Source organism: Staurois parvus, unplaced genomic scaffold (assembly GCF_062004578.1).
Source record: "Staurois parvus isolate SC_StPar_1 unplaced genomic scaffold, SC_StPar_1.0 ptg000175l, whole genome shotgun sequence".
In the NCBI taxonomy this organism is placed as follows: Eukaryota; Metazoa; Chordata; class Amphibia; order Anura; family Ranidae; genus Staurois; species Staurois parvus.
In genome coordinates this window covers 2,211,617-2,231,902 of record NW_028317971.1, presented here as the reverse complement: position 1 = coordinate 2,231,902, position 20,286 = coordinate 2,211,617, and the positions used below count along the sequence as shown (strand labels likewise).

The window sequence follows — 20,286 nt, the reverse complement described above, 5'->3', positions numbered from 1 at the left end:
AACATTGGCCCCCTGGCCACGCTTGACTTTCTCGCCACATAGTCAACATACGGCTACGTTTACTTCCTCGGGCGGCTTGACGAAAAATTGCCACACCGCCGAGTAGGAAACTTTGCCCCCGCTACTCCTCACTGGCTGACTGCTACTTCCTCCGTGCACACCGGCACCACTACTGGCCGTGGTGGTAGGCTGCAGTGGAGCTGGTGCTCTACTCCGTGGCCGTTTGGCTCCACTGACACTGCTGCGACCCTGCTGCCTCCTGGGCAACCCACCAACTGTTTTGCTCGCTGGCAAGCTGGCACCCTCTTCTCCTGATGATGCGGAAGCAATAGCCTGATGACGACAAGGCTGCCAAGTGCGATCAGCCTCATCATCATCAATTAGGGTCTCCGCGTCACTACTAGCCCCCTCGGCTGCGTGTGGGTCAGGAGACAGACCTGTCTCTAGACCGGCTACCGAGCCACTCTCCTCGCCAGTACTTCTTCGCCTGGCTGCTGAAGAGGCGGATGTCTCCCCCCGTTCCTGACCGCCCTCTGTTAGCTCTTCCTCACTGTACAGTGGGGCTGAGCCCACAGCATGCGATACTTCGCTTGGTGAGGGAACACCAAAGGACAGGGGCAGGTAGAGGACACGTGATTTCAGTGGGCTTGGTCCCGGGCCATGCCAACTAACGGTTGTGTCTGACGTACCCACCGACCGTTGGCTGTAGGTGTCAGAGGTGACCTGGGAAGAGGAAGACGACCGAGTCAACCAATCGATGACGGCAGGGTTGTCGGTGGAGACACGACCGCTGGATGACACCGGGAGCACTGGCCTCTGGCTGCGACTAGTGCTGCCTCGACCCCTTCCTCTGCTGCCACGTCTGCTCGCTCCTGAAACATTGCCTCCTCTGCCACTCCTCTGCGTGTTGTCTGACATACTCTTTAATTCAATAAGCACCCCAAAAATAAAAACGGATTTAACTCTTTGAACGTACAATAGTGATTGTGAAGCAGAAAGTCAGTTTATTTAGCACAATCGGTCAATTGCAGCTTGCCGTTGGCTGTAAACTGTACGTTTATGTCACTGGAATGCACTAATCACCCAAAAAATATTACCGCCACCCGGCGTGTAAATGGATCTAACTCTTTGAACGTACAATAGTGGTTGTGAAGCAGAAAGTCAGTTTATTTAGCACAATCGGTCAATTGCAGCTTGCCGTTGGCTGGAAACTGTACGTTTATGTCACTGGAATGCACTAATCACCCAAAAAATATTACCGCCACCCGGCGTGTATATGGATTTAACTCTTTGAACGTACAATAGTGATTGTGAAGCAGAAAGTCAGTTTATTGTACACAATCGGTCAATTGCAGCTTGCCGTTGGCTGGAAACTGTACGTTTATGTCACTGGAATGCACTAATCACCCAAAAAATATTACCGCCACCCGGCGTGTAAATGGATCTAACTCTTTGAACGTACAATAGTGGTTGTGAAGCAGAAAAAAACACAGTTATTTACCTGTTAACTGTATTTCCAGGAATCTTCTAGGACAGCTCACTTGAGAGATAGGCTCCTCCCAGGAAACACCCGCTCCACCTTTTTCCTCTATAAGTAGCCTCTCTCCCAGGGGACCCTCAGTATAAGAATATGACCGAAGGCCTAGGAGAAAGCATAACAATGGTAGTAGAGACACAATGACGATTTCAAGCATGACGAAACCCTAGTACATAATCACACAGCAATCGGGAGGGAGTTACGCTGTCCTAGAAGATTCCTGGAAATACAGTTAACAGGTAAATAACTGCGTTTTCCCGAGTCATCTTCTAGGACAGCTCACTTGAGAGGAGTAGAATAGAAATACATGCTCTAGGGTGGGCCCTTTGTTCGTAGGACCTTCCTGCCGAACACCTGGTCCTTGCTGCCGATTAGGTCAAATCTGGAGTGTCTAGCGAAGGTGGCGAAACTGGACCATGTCGCGGCATTGCAGATCTGTCCAGGGGAGGCCCCCGCCTTTTCCGCCCAGGTGGCTGCGGTGGCCCTGGTCGAATGCGCCTTTAGGCTGGCCGGTGGTGACAGACGCAGCTCTATAACCTTCAGAAATGGCCTCTCTTACCCATCTTGTGATGGTGCCTTTGGAGGCACTGTCCCCCTTCCTTGGATCATCAATTCTGCTGTAGTCTCCCTCCAGGGATGGTATTATTTCTTCCTGTGACTTATGAGAATGTGACGCAACCTTAGGTAGAAACGCCGGATCCGTGCGGAGGATGGTTCTGTCCCGCAGGCTAGTGCAGTATGGTTCTATTACCAACAGATCTTGCAGTTCGCTGACTCTGCGGGCAGACGTAATTGCTACAAGCAGGATGGTTTTAGGAGTCAAAAAGTCTAAAGGAGCACACCTCCAAAGGCTCAAAAAGGTTCTTGCTGAAAAAACTCTTCAGAACTGTGCCCAGGTCCCATGTAGGGTGCTTCGGCGTGGGCAGGACTCGGCGCCTAGAGATAGCTCTCAGGGACCTGATTACTAATGGGTCTGCCGCCAATCCTAATTCCAGAAAGTTTGATAGTGCTGCTACCTGCACCTTAAGGGAATTTGCAGCCAGGTTCTTATCTACCCCGGCTTGGAGGAATTCCCATGCTGTATGTAAGATGGGAGCCCCCGGCGACCCATTCCTATCTTTCCAGGCGGAGAACTTCTTCCAAGTTAATCATATACGGTGTTTGTCGATTTCTTCCTTCTGTCTAAGATGGTGGCGACCACTTTCTCTGACAGGCCTTTCCTGGCTAGCCTGTCCCACTCAGAAGCCACGCTGCTAGGGAGAGTTCTCCTGGGTGAGGGTGTAGCACCTCCCCTTGCCCCCCGTAAATCGTGTGAGGGCGGTATCATCCATGGGTCCGTTGAGCTTAATTCCTTCAGCTGGGCAAACCATGGCCCTTTGGGCCAAAACGGTACAATCAGGATGACTTTGGCTTGGGATGACTGAATCTTCTGCATCACTTCCGGCAACAGTCTGAACGGAGGAAACCCATAGAGAAGGTCTCCCTCCCAATGCGGGGCTAATGCATCTCTCCCTGCACTCCTGGGGTCCTTCTGCAGGCTGCAGTACCTCCCCAGTTTTGTATTTTGGCTGTTGGTGAAGAGATCCGCGGAGGGAGTGCCCCATCTGGCGCAGGTTTGATTGAATGCTGTACGGCTGAGGCACCACTCTATCTGAGTGACCTCTCTCCGGCTCATTTGGTCCGCCAACTGTTTGAGATATCCTTTCAGATGCGCTGCTGTGATGGACTCTAGGTTTGTCTCTGCCCAGCTCAGGAGGGTTTCTGCCAGATCCATCAGTCTCGGGGCCCTCGTGCCCCCCCTATCTGTTTAAGTACGTGACAACCGTTGTGTTGTCGGATAAGATCTGAACTTCCTTCCCCTCTCGTACCCTGGAAAGCCAACAATTCCTTGTAGTTTGATGATCTGCCCGAGATTTCCGCGTCCCACCTGCCCTGGGCCAGGCGGTCTTCCATGTGAGCACCCCACTCAGACATACTCACATCTGTGGTGATTCTTACCGGGCTGACCTGCAGCCATTTTCTCCCAGCCTCTAAGGTGTGGATGTTCTCCCCCCCCCCCCTTTAGCGAATTCCTCATGCGTGTGAGGCGGATCCTGGAATCTAAGGCTGCTTGGCTGCCATCCCAGTGGGAGAGGACATGGTCCTGCAGTATTCTGGAGTGAAACTGTGCCCATTGCACTCCGGGTATGGCAGCTGTCATGCGCCCCACTAACCTCATTGCAGCACTGGCATACTAGGGCCAATTAACCTACCAGCATGTCTTCGGAGTGTGGGAGGAAACCCACGCAGTCACAGGGAGAACATGCAAACTCCAGGCAGGTGGTGCTGTGGCTGGGATCTGAACCAACGACCCGAGTACTGTCAGGCGGAAGTGCTAACCATTTAGCCACTGTGCTGCCCATCCGTGCAGGTCGCCATCCCCCGGAAGATCTTCGTATCTTGCTGCAGTCAGAGAGCTTTTTTTTTTTTTTTTCCCGCGTTAGGTATAAGCAGGTATTCTCGGAATCCAGGGCATACCTCAGATACGTGATCCTTCTGGGAGGTATTAGCGGGGATATTCCCCCCCTATTGATTAGCCATCCCAAGTATTCTGGGAAGGAATTTGTGCAACGTACGTGGGATTCCACACCCCTCTCTGTATTTGCAAATAAAAGTAGCGGTTCTGCTCGGACATTGGTGAATATCCTTGGAGCCGATGACAGACCGGAGGGGAGTGCATGAAAATGGGAGTACCCAGAGGAAACCCCTGCAAGCGCGGGAGAACACTCAAACTCCATGCAGGGGGCGCCACGGTCGGGGACCGAACCCACAACCCATACACCGCAAGGCAGACGCGCCAACCACTATGGCTCAGGAGAGACCAGAACTCCTGGACTCAAACAGTCTGAGAGTCTCTGCCACCAAAGGAGCTGGGATTACAGATGCACGCCCCTGCATGCTGCCTCCGTTGAACTGAAATAGAATTGTTGCCCCTGTGCCTTCCAGCGCAACCCTGAGAAACTTCTCTGATTCCTCCCTTATCGGGACATGCAGATATGTGTCCTTCAAATCCATCTAAGCCATAAATACGCCCTGGTGGCAGTAGTTCTGTTCACTGTGTGTATGGTCTCCTTGCAAAACTTTTTTTTTTTTTTTTTTTTTGTTTTTGGTCCCACGAACTCGTTCCCCTTTTTCAGGTTGAGTATCATTCCGCAGGTTCCCAACGCCTTCCTTCTAAGGAAGAAATGGGAGTAGAAAACCACTCCCCCTCTCTTCCTCCTCCAGCTGGCAAATTACATTCTGCCCGAGCATCCCATCCAGGAGGTCTACTAACATGTCCGCTTTTCCCCTGTCCCTTGGCAGGGGTGTTGCGAAGAACCTTTGAGAGGGGGGGGGGTCTTGAGAACTCTATTCTGTAGCCATTCGGAATGCATCTAAGATAAAGTGTTCCGAGTGATTTTTAGCCACTGTATGTGGAAGTGTCCCAGCCTTCCTCCCACTTGGCTCCTCCAGTCACTTGGACCGGTTCCTGGATCTATTCTGGTTGGGGTTGAAGAGGAAGTCTTCCATTCCCCTTGACTAATCCTTGATCCCCAGCCTGTGCCTAGTCTCCTTTTGTCGTATACTGCCTGTTGGGCCGAAACCCCCTCCGCCCTGTAGGCCTGCTTGGGGCTGGAAAGCCTTTCCTTCTGTTGGCTGACCTTTCCAGGACCGAATTTAGTACTGGCCCGAAGAGGCGTTTTCCCTCGAAGGGCCAACAGCAGAATTCGTATTTAGAGGCAAGATCCCCCTGCCAAGATTCTAACCAGATAGCTCTTCTGGCAGAATTTACAAGCGCAGTAGACTTTGCTTGTAAATCAAATAGCTTCCATCGATGCGTCTGCAGTGAAAGCCACAGTTTCCCCTAAGACCGGCAGCGACTTCCGGATCTCTCCTGCCGAGGCGCCTTGTTCTAGAAAGAGGAGCATCTGGCCTTGGGCAAGTTAAGAGTAGATTTTGTGCCTGAGCCTGGGTTTGAACCTGGGCCTTTTTGCAGTGATAGACTAAGTTGCTTCTCTCTGAGCCACACGGAATGCTGTCCCCACGGTGCAGCATCTTCTTCCTTGAATGGGAATCTCCACTTGAGGTATTTGGGAAAGAGCCTCCTTTTCCGGCTCTTCCCATTCCCTTCTGATGGTGGACCATAAAGTAGAATACGCATGGACTGCGTGGCCGCTCTTCTCTTTTTTTTTTTTTTTTTTTTTTTTAGACCTGCATACAGCTGGTCATGGAGGGAGAGATCCGGTTGTTCCTCCTCCAGGTCATCTCCCTGAGGTGCCTGGTTGGGGCTTTGTCCTGGGCGGGACCCGGACTCTTAGAAATCAATGCATGTACAGGGAGAGCATGCAAACCATGCAAAGCATGCAGGAGGTGTCATAGTCGGGAATCAAACCCACAACCCATTCACTGCAAGGCAGACATGCTAACCACCAAGCCTCTGTGCCACCCCCCTGTGGGCCCACCTGGGGATGAGGAACATAGGGCGCCCATCCGCCGTGCAGCCCCCTTGGGGCCCCTACGTGGCCCCCCAGCACCCAGAAAGCCCCTAGGTAGTGTAGGGAAGAAGGGCAGGGGGGAATGAGAGGGTGGGCGGGGTGGTTGTGGCAGCCAAAAAGGCCCTTACCTGCTGCAGGCCTCCCCCAGCCTTGACAGATCTGCCCCCATCCTTGCCGCGAACTCCCCCTTGGTGCGGCTGTTTTGCAGGGCTTAGCGGGCTCCGCCCTCTCCCTGGGGTCCTCATGCGCCGGCCTCCCTCTCACGGCCGCCGGTGGAAGAAGCGGCCGTGGTGTGGGCGAGTTCTACGGCCCGCCGCCCATAGCCTACATGGCGGCAGCGCCGCTTCCTGTTCCTGCGCCGGAAGTGACGTCACTTCCCGGCGCCCGGAAATGACGCGATTCCGGCGTCCTGCCCGACCACCGTCCATGCTGCAGAGATCCCGGAAAAGGTAAGCTCACCTCAGCCCAAGGGAAAGGCAATCCTGCCCAGGTCGGCGTAGCGGGCTCTGCCCCCCTGGAGAGCCCCGCTAGGACCATTTGGGGTCTGTCACCCCCACCCCAGAGGGGTTTACACGAAGGGGACCTGACTGAAGCCCCCTCACAAGGCCCCTGCCTTGCTTAGAAAAGGAGGAAAGGGGGGCCTCAGCCAGGGGGCCTCTGTACCTCGCCAGGTGGCCCTAGAAAAACAACAAAACGGGCGTAGCTCACTCCTGGCCTGAGGAAACACTAATACTGAGGGTCCCCTGGGAGAGAGGCTACTTATAGAGGAAAAAGGTGGAGCGGGTGTTTCCTGGGAGGAGCCTATCTCTCAAGTGAGCTGTCCTAGAAGATGACTCGGGAAAGTCAGTTTATTTAGCACAATCGGTCAATTGCAGCTTGCCGTTGGCTGGAAACTGCACGTTTATGTCACTGGAATGCACTAATCACCCAAAAAATATTACCGCCACCCGGCGTGTATATGGATTTAACTCTTTGAACGTACAATAGTGGTTGTGAAGCAGAAAGTCAGTTTATTTAGCACAATCGGTCAATTGCAGCTTGCCGTTGGCTTGAAACTGTACGTTTATGTCACTGGAATGCACTAATCACCCAAAAAATATTACTGCCACCCGGCGTGTAAATGGATCTAACTCTTTGAACGTACAATAGTGGTTGTGAAGCAGAAAGTCAGTTTATTTAGCACAATCGGTCAATTGCAGCTTGCCGTTGGCTGGAAACTGTACGTTTATGTCACTGGAATGCACTAATCACCCAAAAAATATTACCGCCACCCGGCGTGTATATGGATTTAACTCTTTGAACGTACAATAGTGGTTGTGAAGCAGAAAGTCAGTTTATTTAGCACAATCGGTCAATTGCAGCTTGCCGTTGGCTGGAAACTGTACGTTTATGTCACTGGAATGCACTAATCACCCAAAAAATATTACCGCCACCCGGCGTGTAAATGGATCTAACTCTTTGAACGTACAATAGTGGTTGTGAAGCAGAAAGTCAGTTTATTTAGCACAATCGGTCAATTGCAGCTTGCCGTTGGCTGGAAACTGTACGTTTATGTCACTGGAATGCACTAATCACCCAAAAAATATTACCGCCACCCGGCGTGTATATGGATTTAACTCTTTGAACGTACAATAGTGGTTGTGAAGCAGAAAGTCAGTTTATTTAGCACAATCGGTCAATTGCAGCTTGCCGTTGGCTGGAAACTGTACGTTTATGTCACTGGAATGCACTAATCACCCAAAAAATATTACCGCCACCCGGCGTGTATATGGATTTAACTCTTTGAACGTACAATAGTGGTTGTGAAGCAGAAAGTCAGTTTATTTAGCACAATCGGTCAATTGCAGCTTGCCGTTGGCTGGAAACTGTACGTTTATGTCACTGGAATGCACTAATCACCCAAAAAATATTACCGCCACCCGGCGTGTAAATGGATCTAACTCTTTGAACGTACAATAGTGGTTGTGAAGCAGAAAGTCAGTTTATTTAGCACAATCGGTAAATTGCAGCTTGCCGTTGGCTGGAAACTGTACGTTTCTGTCACTGGAATGCACTAATCACCCAAAAAATATTACCGCCAGCCGGCGTGTAAATGGATTTAACTCTTTGAACGTACAATAGTGGTTGTGAAGCAGAAAGTCAGTTTATTTTGCACAATCGGCAAACTGCAGCACCAACTGTGCACGATAGCCACCAAAAAAAAAAAGGGTGTATGTCACTTTAAATTTTCGATTCTTTGATAGCTGTGGCCCTAAGTAACGATTCTGTGTCCCTGAGTAACGATTCTGTGTCCCTGAGTAACGATTCTGTGTCCCTGAGTAACGATTCTGTGGCCCTAAAGTCTCTGTGGCCCTAACTCTGTCCCTTAATACAGACAGGTCTGTCTCTCTTGAATGACCGGAGGCTAATGGAGAATTCTAAGATGGCCGCGATTTATAGTGCTGGCTGGCTGCTGATTGGCTAATGCGATCACATGTCATGAATGCATTATGGGTCAGCGCGCCTTGTCTGCGCGCCTTCCCAGAGATCCCCGCCCCATCTTCTCTGTCCATTTTCTCCGTGGCCACACATGTCGCCGCCATTTTTGGGAAAATTCGATTCGTGCATCCGAAGTTTGCTAATCTTCGGATTCGTTGCGAATAGAATTTTTCCAAATCTTCGGAACGAATTCCACTTCGTCATGTTCGATTCGCTCATCTCTAATCCTGACAATACAAAAGAAACAAACATTTTGGTGTTCATTTTTATAAACTAAGATAAGCCACATTAGTGACCATATGTCCACTGTGCAGCAGTGTGATGAGGAGTGGAGATGATGTTCTCAGCTTCCCATTGCAGTTTATTGAGAAGCTGATATTGAATTCAATACAAACGGCCAGATTAAAGTATAACTAAAGGCAATGCTTTTTTTTTTTTTAGTTTTGGATAGAGTGGAGAGGAATTAGAACACCTGTCATTTTTTATTGCTGTCTGTGTCCCCATTAAGAAGCTTCACTTTCTATATGTCCTATTTACCATTATCATTGAAAGTAAAAGAAAACCCAAAATTTGGGGTTGTCCCTAGAAAAGTAATAGAGAGGAAATTTTCCAATAAGGACACTATTTCTGGTGACCTGGGGGTCCCCAAGGAATTCCCTTAATATGCAGGGATTTTCTCTTACATCCTGTTTGTCTATTGGACAGAAAGTGAAGGGAAATCACTGCAATGTGACACAGAGGGTGAAAAAAAATCTGACAAGGGTTATAACCTTCCCTTGCTTTATCCAAAATGAAAAACAAAAATGTTTTGCCTATTGTTCTAATTTAATAAGGTGCAATGCAAGCATCTATTTATCTTACTCCCGGCTTCTCCTCTTCAGAGGTGGCGATGGCAGAGGGAGAAGAGGGAACCAGCCACAATAATGATGAAGGATGAGAAAGTAATTAAATTATGTCCTCCAAATTATTTGTATGTACAGTGTGTGTGTGTATGTATGTATATATACATAGAGATACTGTATGTATATGCAGGGCCATGTCCCCTATGGCCTGTAATAGTTGGTAAGCTTTATCCTCTAAAAAAATACCCTAATGCTTAGGGGACCCTGGTGTTCCTGGGACCCCACAATAATGCCTGTTATATTCCTGTTAATGTATGTTAATGTAATGTACTGATATTTATTATTTATTTCAGGTACTTATATAGCGCCGTCAATTTACGCAGCACTTTACATATATGTTGTACATTCACATCAGTCCCTAACCCTCAAGGGGCGTACAATCTAAGGTCTGATATTTATATAAGTACATTCCTGTAATACTTGTAACCGAATGTCTTAATGGCTATATAAATATACATGGTTACAAGTGTTACAGAGATGTCTTGATATAAATAAAACATTATTTACAGTATATTATTTATGAATACCCCATTTTACATAGGTCTTTTATTAATAGGTGTTATTGCAAATGTTATACTCTCACTGGCCACTTTATTAGGTACACCTTGCTAGTACCGGGTTGGACCACTTTCTGCCTTCAAAACTGCCTTCATTCTTCATGGCACAGATTCAACAAGGTGTTGGAAACATTCCTCAGAGATTTTGGTCCATATTGACATCCTGAGTTCCTGTTGCCTTTCTATCATCTCGAACCAGTCTGCCCATTCTCCTCTGACCTTTGAAATCAACAAGGCATTTTCATCCACACATATGCTGCTCACTGGATATTTTCTCTTTTTCGGATGAACCATGCCACGTTTAAAGTCACTTAAAGTGTTACTAAACCCACAACAGTAAAATCACTCTGTATATGCAGTAAAGCATGCTTGTTATACTCATTGTGGAACCTAAGGGGTTAATCCTCTGCAGTGTGTAAAAACGCTGTTTTAGCCTGACTTCTCTGATCCTCCCCTTCTTCTAGTGTACCCTTCTTGTGTCCTGACAAGACATAAAGTGTGGAGTCACTCTGCACATGCTCAGTTTGGTATGTATTGCTAGCGAGGGTTTTTTTTTTCTTGGGAGAATACATGTGATCAGCACAGTGCCAATGAGCACTGTCCAGGCACAGGTCAGGGGTCCTGCATCTTCCTAGAGCAAAATCAAAATGCCTACAAGCTTTAACATGTGCGGACACTGATAGAAGTCACAAGACTGCTATATGCTGCTGATGAGAAAAGGTATTTAAAAGTTTAGATATGACTAAAATAATTGCACTTCCATGTTCTGTGTACTGTGGGAGACCAGCTATAGTGAGTGCAGAGTCCTGGGTTTAGTAACACTTTAAGTCCCCTTTCTTCCCCATTCTGATGCTCAGTTTGAACTTTAGTAAGTTGTCTTCACCACGTCTAAATGCATTGAGTTGCTGCCATGTGATTGGCTGATTAGCAATTGAACAGGTGTACCTAATAAAAAAATAAAATAAAGTGGCTGGTAAGTGTATATATGTATATATACTGTATATATATTCCTTTCTTATTATGTAAATGTAAATTTGTGTTTCTGAGACTCTTTCTCCTGTCAGGTAAAATAAAGTAAGGGTAATATCTGTCGGGTGTGTGTGTCTATATATCTGGCACTGAATGAGGTTATAAAGGGATAAGAGCAGATGATGTAAACACACTTTAAAATATAACTCAATCGTATAATAATACTATATAGTTTTATATGATAAGCAAATTATATTTTCTCTCTGGGTCTTGATTATTTATTTTCAAGGCACACTTTATATACCAGATTCTGTTATATGAGGTGGTATAAGAACATCATCACTGCAGTTTTAACAGGAAACAGACCACACACATACAAACTATAGTATGAAAGCACATATATTATTTCACTTAATTGCCTAAAGCCCTAGGAAACTATAAAGCTCTACAATGCTGCCTATTTCTTGAATCACATTGCTTTTCTATTATATTACCTAATAATACAAATGGGGGATTTTTTCCATATGGTACTTTGTATTTTGTTTTTCTACAAAAAAAGATGGCAACAAAATTATAACTATTATAGCTGCACAGTATTTTTTTTAAAAAAGTGTTGTACAAGGTAGTACGGTCATATGCACAGAAATATAAAAACAAAAAAGAAAACTGGTATAGTTTTATGTACATATGAGCTACTCTATTTACATACACTTCTGTATACACTAACTGTAGAAGGGAGGAGGGCCAAGACATATTTTCCCTGATGTTTTACAAATATATATAAGACATAAAATAAAGTCAAAGTGTAAGATTCCCTCAGGTAGATATCAGAAGAATAACTTTGATTGAATACGTTGTTATTGTTTAAAGCTGGATTCTAAGCACATACAATATTAGAGACACAAACTACGCAGTTGTGTATTTATTAATACATCACTATCTTTTTTAATGTAAGAGCAGTGTAAGTGCCTGAATTTTGACTCTGAGAACAAAGTCAATCAGTTGTGCCGCAGTGCTCATGTACTAACAAGGAACATGCTAATAGGAGGAGAGCGCAGACTAACAGATATGAGCTCATGCTGCATAGCAGGACTGTGTAAAGCCATACACAGCATGAGAATATCGGACAAATGATCTCCATATTTTTTTTGCATGCTAGTTTCAACGAAAGAAAAGAGGTTACTAATGTTAAGAAAATTCTTGTATGACAGAATAAAAATTCGGAAGTGATGTAATGTACTTGTATTGTATTTCCGGATGAAAATTGCACTGATTAAAAGAAAATCGTATGATCTGGTATCGTACGAGAAAAATTTAGGTGCTTGTCCCTTCAAATAAAACAAATTACAAAAATGTGGTGTGTTGCCCCTTTAAATAAAGCAACATAAAGCAAAAGGTCCTCCAAAAAGTCTCTTAATTTATTAGTGTTCAAATCCAATTGTAACTGTCCACTCCTCCAATAAGCAACTCTTGTGGTGATATGTGTAAATCCATACATTCATGGTCAACCCCTGTGAGTGAAATGCTTGCTCACCTTGTGACTAGACCTACAAATTAATATAGGTCAAGTTCACTGTTTGAAATAATAATTGTGCGTCTGATTTACACTTGCTCTTCAGAGGATTTACCCCCCTTCCTGACCAGGCCATTTTTTGTGTTATGCCGCTGTGTTACTTTAACTGACAGTTGCACAGTCATGCAACACTGTACATAAATGAAATTTATGTAATTTTGTTTTCCACAAATAGAGCTTTCTTTCGCTGGTATTTGATCACCTCTGCTTTTATTTTTTGTACTATAACAAAAAAAAATCGATATTTTTTTACTTTTTGCTGTAAAACATATCCAATAAAAAAATTTAAAAAAATCTAATTTCTTCATGAATTTAGCCCAAAATGTATTTTGCTACATGTCTTTGCTAAAAAAAATCCCAATAAGTGTATATTAATTGCTTTACGTGAAAGTTATCGTGTCTACAAATGGCGGTATATATAGTGGAATTTTTATTTAAATTTTTTTTATACTAGTAATGGCACTGATCAGCAACTTATAGCGGGACTGCAGAGGTCATTCTGACACTGGGTGGGAACTGATTAACTGCCACTGACATCACCAGTGACACTAATACAGTGATCAGTACTAATAAAAAGCACTGACACTGTACTAATGACACTGGGCAGGAAGGGGTTAATATCTGGGGCGATCAAAAGGTTAACACTGTGCTGTGTGTGTGTTACATTGTGTGCTGTTTTACTTGGGACACGTGCTGCTTTGTATCTCTCTGCTGTGCAGAGAGATAAAAAGCAGCATGTCCATGCTGACAGGAGAGAGACCTGTGTTTTTTTACACACAGGTCTCTCCCATCAGCTTTGCCAATGATCACCGAGTCCCAACCAAGAATCGCTGGCCAGGACCCAGTGATTGACATCCCCAGCAGCCAATAGCGCCGCAGGTAGAGCGGTGCTCCCCTACCAAGGTCCGTTCACAAAATGAATCAAAAGGAGAAAAGAAAACATTTATAGACATGTCTACTGGACCACTAGCTCTTCCATGCACATAGCTTTGAACTTCTTAGATGAGCACAGCCTTGAGCTCCTTAATTGCACATATCCTTGAGGTTCTTGGATGCACACAGCTTTGAGTCCTTTAACGCACACAGTGACTGAAGGGAGTGAAAAAAGGGACTGACCATCCATCTGGTAGCCTTGAATCACTTCATGCAGAGTTTTAAAGGCAACAGTAAAGATGTGCACCGCCTTAAAGACTGGGCCCCACCGATTAGATGGCTGAAGATTACAATTCAGGAGCCATATACTGAACAACTGCTCCACAGGTTCCCTGAACTGCGCTACTAATATATATACAGAGTGCACTCTGGGATGTTTACTGACTATTGACTGCAGAGGAACTTCTGTGGGATTCTTCATTACTGTTGATACCATTCATTACAGAAGCTGTATTGCTAGGTTAATCCTGTTATAGTAATATGTTGATTTAGACTAAACTGCTATACTACAACCTAGTAGTAACATCAGTTAGCTTACTGTGAGCAAACATTTTTTTTTTACCATCTCTTTGATATTTCTGAATTGCTATTTACTTTTGATCTATGACAATATAATTGCTTTACTTACGACAAAGTAGTCTGGTGCATATTTTCAGATACCATAAAATAGATGTGTGTAGGATATTGATACCTGTGCTCACATATGCATTTGCAGCAACCCATTATTTAACCAGATGTTTCAAAGGGGGAGAAGCTGTTCAAGAGCCGTGGTAAAGAATAGAGAACCTGTTATACCTAGCTGCTCCTCTGGGGGTAAGCGCTTCTGTTACCATAATTAACTTTGACTGCACTGTGCTGGTAGGTTTCAATATCAGTTGTAAACTAGATTTGCACACTGTCTGTCCTAACAAAGGGTAAAGATCTCAAGACTTGGGTGCTGCATTGTATATTAATACACTCTTAAACCCTCCCTGCCCTTCCTGGAGTCTCCATTTAAAAGGTTCTGAAGGGGGGGGGGAGTCTGAAGGAATGTCAATCATGTGACCACTGTGATTGACTGTCTCAGCGGCCATATGCCAGTCTTGCCGACTACTGATTTTTAGTGGGGACCAAGGGCTGTCTTCAGCAGCTCAGTCTCTGTACTGAGAGTGTGCAGTGAATGCACTGTCAGCACAGAAACATTGGTTGTCCAGTGGCGCATATGTGCAGCATATGGCTGTTAAAGACCACCCTTTTGCCTCCGCACATATATGGTATACTGGTAGCAGCCAGTTAAAAAAAATGGCCCTGCACCTGTCCCCTTATTGCATGACGCAAACTATTCTGAACGAGCTGCCTATATAGTCCTATGTATTAACTTGCTTCAAGGAAACAACTAGAAAATTATTTTTATGTATGCCGTGTGAATGGGAACACATAGAAAACATATAGTGGTTGATTGCAAAAGTAAAAATCCACTTTAATCTTAAAAGTACTTAGAGAATGACTACCACTTAGTTATTACCACATTTTTATTATTATTATACAGGATTTATATAGCGCCAACACCAATAGTGGGAGACAATACAGTAACAATTCAGTTCAATACAAGAGAGAGTTGAGGGCCCTGCTCCTTGGAGCTTACAATCTAGGATGCATTTAGGCAAAATGTTTGCAGACTACAGAAATAAGATAGGTAGCATTCTTTTGCTTTTGTGATATTGGAAGCCTAACTTGCGTAAATTATTGTAAGAAATGCATCTAGTACTAAGTTTATTATTTGAATTCATCTATAAATCTTACAGAGATGCCTGTCATTATAAAAGAATGATCTTAACCTATATGTGTATTTTTTTTTATTTTATTTAGTGTTCCTGGACTCAAAGCATTGCCTAATCTCCTAGTTCTAGACCTCAGCTTCAATGCAGTTTTTGATATGAAAGTGTTTAGGATATGCAGCCAACTGACCACTTTGATATTGTCTCATAATAAAATTAGAAGTATGAAGACCCTGCCAACCCTTGCACACCTTACCAAGTTGCATTTGAACTCAAATAAGGTAATAAGGCTTTTTTTTCTTTTATAAGAAAACAAATGTATCTAGGACTTCACTGTAAAGATAACTTAAAGTAGATCTTAAAGGATAAGTTCACCTTTTTAAAAAAAATAAGTAAATGCACATCTTTTTGAAATGAAAACCATGTGCATTTATTTTTTTTACTAGGAACCTAGAAAGCATTGCACCCATGATCGGCAGATAGTGGGTGCTATGCGGGACTCCTGCAGACTTGTCAGTGTATATGCCTGCTCATACCCAGTGGTGTATTTTGGTTTTGTGCTGCCCTAGGCAACAAAAAAATCGTACGCCACCCCCTTTCCCCAGAGAGAGAGCCTGACACTGACCAACACCATCCCACCTCCCCCCACCCCGTGGAGAGAGCGTGACATTGACCAACACCACCCTCACTTGAGAGAGCCTTCCACTAAACATACAACCCCCCTTCCTGGCGAGAGAGAGAAAGACATTCACCTTCACAGCACAGGGCATCCCTAAAAACAAGAGTTGGGCTCTGCGTACACCATCATGCAGCCTACAGCCTCTTGCAGATCCCACCTGGTCCACGTGCTGCATGTGCCTCTTCTTCTGTCTCTTCTTCCAGGGGGCCCCCCAGAAAATTCCACCCTAGGCAAGTGCCTTGTTTGCCTTGTGGTAAATAGCCCCTGCTCGTACTTAGTATGGACAAGTAGATACACACTGACTGGGAGAATCAATGAACTACCACAGCGTTCAACAGCGCTGTGGTAGTTCATGGAGAACTACAAGCCAACTGCTGCAAAGGCTGTTGCTACTTGTAGTGTTCCATTCACAGAATTCTCTGAATGACGTGGCCAGGCAGGGGGAGAAGATCCCCTGCTAGTTGTCTCTAGATGCAGCAGAGCAGGCGGCGGCTCTGTGAGTGGGAACATGTTACATGTTCCATCCTAAAAATGGGTGGAACATTTAACATGTTCCCAAAGGTGAACTTATTCTTTATCCTTCACTAGATGCCAGTTATTTTGCTAAAACACTGTGCTTTACGAATAACAGGTTTTAATTTTAGAAAATGCAGTTTATACATTTATTTTAACCTTTTTTACATCTCAGAGCTCCTACAGCCTGTTTTATTCACTTCCTGTATACATTCATGCAATTCAATAGCAACTGCACAAAATTGCTCATGGTGGGTCTCAGCAATGAGCACCGTTGTGGATGCTTGTACTCCGCACTGGAGTTTGATTCAGCTATCATCTGTGTAATGAAGCAACGTTACAAAATAATGCAAACATTGGAATGCTAATAGTCACAACAGAAATGTAGAGCCAGGGTCTTGCAAGCCAATGATTGGGTATAATTGGAGTATCTGCAGAGATTATAATGGTGATTTATTAAAGAAGTGACTTTTTGCCTAGCCTACTGCACAAGACTGGGTAGATGAAGTGAATGTGGGCTTTAAGAAGGGATTGCGGAAGGTGGCAGTGATTTTGAGAAGGTAACTGTGTGGTGTAATAACATTAGTGTACCCAGCCTTACACAAGTAGTACTGAGAAGGGGAGGGTGAATTAAATAGAACAATAAATAAAACATGCACATATTTTTTCCAGCCAAAAAAAAAATGTACACTCCCTTTTAAGGTGTGGTTCCCACTTGAGCGGAGAGCTGTATTTTCTGTCTAAGAAAAAACAACTTTTCTCAAGGGCACACAGGAAACAATGGTGGCTGTTAGCTGTGGGATAGAATGGTGTGAAAAAATGCAACATGTCTTCATTTTTCTGCACTGCTTCACAGATCTCTGTGCGACCTTGCATTTAAATGTCAAATGTGGCATTCCATTACAGTTTAGAAAAAGGGGGGAAACAGTGCCTTGCATTGTAAAAACACAAGGCACCATCCCATAAAGACTGGCAACTGTGATTACTACTTGCAGAGACAAAAGGAACATTTTCTCTGTGGGTAGCGTGAACCTACCTACAGAGCATAGCATATATTTATATCAGAGCATATATTTATGTCAAATGTATATGGAATGTCAGTGAGCGCTATGGGTGTGTAGAAAGGTATAAGCTGCTGACATTAAAGGACTGCCCTTGGTATCTTCACTAGTGAATGAAATATAAAAGGTGCAGCGCTAAAGTAATGAATGAATCAAATGAAATACTTCTAAAACGTGTATATACTGTACATAAATACATAATAAGGTTAATAGAAGCAGCAATAGAACGAATAGCAGCAATATTGAAAGACAGACACAGTGAGGCACTCTGATCAGCGCTACCAGTCTAAAGTGCGAGAGTTCATGAGTTAGAAAATAAATCCTTGAACAGGTGACATCCAGTGCTGGTGAATCCGTGAAAAGTATTCCTTTATATGCACTCACCAGAAGCGCATATAAAATGTGCATAAACAGCTGGTTTCTTCCCCAGGTATGTCAGGCAGCACACCCATCAGTCATAGGACCATGAAGGCCAGGATGATCTCAGATAGGGATGATGACACCAAGCAGCATGAAAACCGCGATGAGAAATCCTGAGGCGTTAGCTCACAAAAGAGCCAGAGAAAATCCGCTAATAGTGTAGTACTTTATTAAAGGTACAGAGTATCCACGTGGAGAGTACAAATAAACAATATAAAACAACTCACTAAGATGGCCAGCGACGTGACGTCAATGTGCAGGCTCCTTCACTGATGCGTTTCGTGCGCACGCACCTTTTTAAAGGGATATGCCTCCTCAGGATATCTCATCGCGGTTTGCATGCTGCTTGGTGTCATCATCCCTATCTGAGATCATCCTGGCCTTCGTGGTCCATTAACTGATGGGTGTGCTGCCTGACTTACCTGGGGAAGAAACCAGCTTTTCATGCGCATTTTATATGCACTTCTGGTGAGTGCATATAAAGGAATACTTTTCACGGATTCACCAGCACTGGATGTCACCTGTTCATGGATTTATTTTCTGGACTTTTTTATAACTATTGTTCATCGCAATTGTGTCATTTGATATATGTTCACTATCAGTCACTATTCATTTTATATCACCCTTATATCCCTATCCTTTATATGCACTGATAGTGAACATATATCAAATGACACAATTGCGATAATGAATAGTTATAAAAAAGTCCAGAAAATAAATCCATGATTAGGTGACATCCAGTGCTAGTGAATCCATGAAAAGTATTCCTTTATATGCACTTATTTTCTGTACTTTTTTATAACTATTGTTTATTGCAATTGTGTCTTTTGATATATGTTCACTATCGGTGCATATAAAGGATAGGGATATAAGGGTGATATAAAATGAATAGTGACTGATAGTGAACATATATCAAATGACACAATGAGTGCATATACAGTGGGGCAAAAAAGTATTTAGTCAGCCATCAATTGTGCAAGTTCTCCCACTTAAAAAGATGAGAGAGGCCTATAATTGGCATCATAGGTAGACCTCAACTATGAAAGACAAAATGAGAAAAAAAATCCAGACAATGACATTGGCTGATTTGGAAAGAATTTATTTGCAAATTATGGTGGAAAATAAGTATTTGAAACAAGCAAGATTTCTGGCTCTAACAGACCTGTACCTTCTTCTTTAAGAGGCTCCTCTGTCCTGCACTCATTACCTGTATCAATGGCACCTGTTTGAACTTGTTATCAGTATAAAAGACACCTGTCCACAACCTCAAACAGTCACACTCCAAACTCCACTATGGTGAAGACCAAAGAGCTGTCGAAGGACACCAGAAACAAAATTGTAGACCTGCACCAGGCTGGGAAGACTGAATCTGCAATAGGCAAGCAGCTTGGTGTGAACAAATCAACTGTGGGAGCAATAATTAGAAAATGGAAGACATACAAGACCACTGATAATCTCCCTTGATGTGGGGCTCCACGCAAGATCTCACCCCATAGAGTCAAAATGATCACAAGAACGGTGAGCAAAAATCCCAGGACCACACAGGGGGACCTAGTGAATGACCTGCAGAGAGCTGGGACCAACATAACAAAGGCTACCATCAGTAACACACTACGCCGCCAGGGACTCAGATCCTGCAGTGCCAGACGTGTCCCCCTGCTTAAGCCAGTACATGTCTGGGCCCATCTGAAGTTTGCTAGAGAGCATTTGGATGATCCAGAAGAGGATTGGGAGAATGTCATATGGTCAGATGAAACCAAAATAGAACTGTTTGGTAGAAACACAACTTGTCGTGTTTGGAGGAGAGAGAATGCTGAGTTGCATCCAAAGAACACCATACCTACTGTGAAGAATGCGGATGGCAACATCATGCTTTGGGGCTGTTTCTACGCAAAAGGGATCAGGACGACTGATCCATGTACAGGACAGAATGAATGGGGCCATGTATCGTGAGATTTTGAGTGCAAACCTCCTTCCATCAGCAAGATAAAACGTGGCTGGGTCTTCCAACACGACAATGATCCCAAACATACTGCCCGGGCAACGAAGGAGTGGCTTCGTAAGAAGCATTTCAAGGTCCTGGAGTGGCCTAGCCAGTCTCCAGATCTCAACCCCATAGAAAACGTTTGGAGGGAGTTGAAAGTCCGTGTTGCCCAGCGACAGCCCCAAAACATCACTGCTCTAGAAGAGATCTGCATGGAGGAATGGGCCAACATACCAGCAACAGTGTGTGCCAACCTTGTGAAGACTTACAGGAAACGTTTGACCTCTGTCATTGCCAACAAAGGATATATAACAAAATATTGAGATGAACTTTTGATATTGACCAAATACTTATTTTCCACCATAATTTGCAAATAAATTCTTTTCAAATCAGCCAATGTGATTGTCTG

At 44.5% G+C, this 20,286-nt stretch overlaps 1 protein-coding gene across 1 annotated transcript in view; it reads left to right on the top strand.

Annotated features, from left to right (window-relative positions):
* The window catches only part of LOC149462378 (uncharacterized), a 140,944-nt gene that overhangs the window by 18,855 nt on the left and 101,803 nt on the right, over window positions 1-20,286 (top strand). Inside the window, exon 4 of the mRNA XM_089677007.1 lies at window positions 15,312-15,501. Coding sequence (XP_089533133.1) covers window positions 15,312-15,501 — 190 coding nt within the window. The remainder of the gene's footprint in view (window positions 1-15,311; window positions 15,502-20,286) is intronic.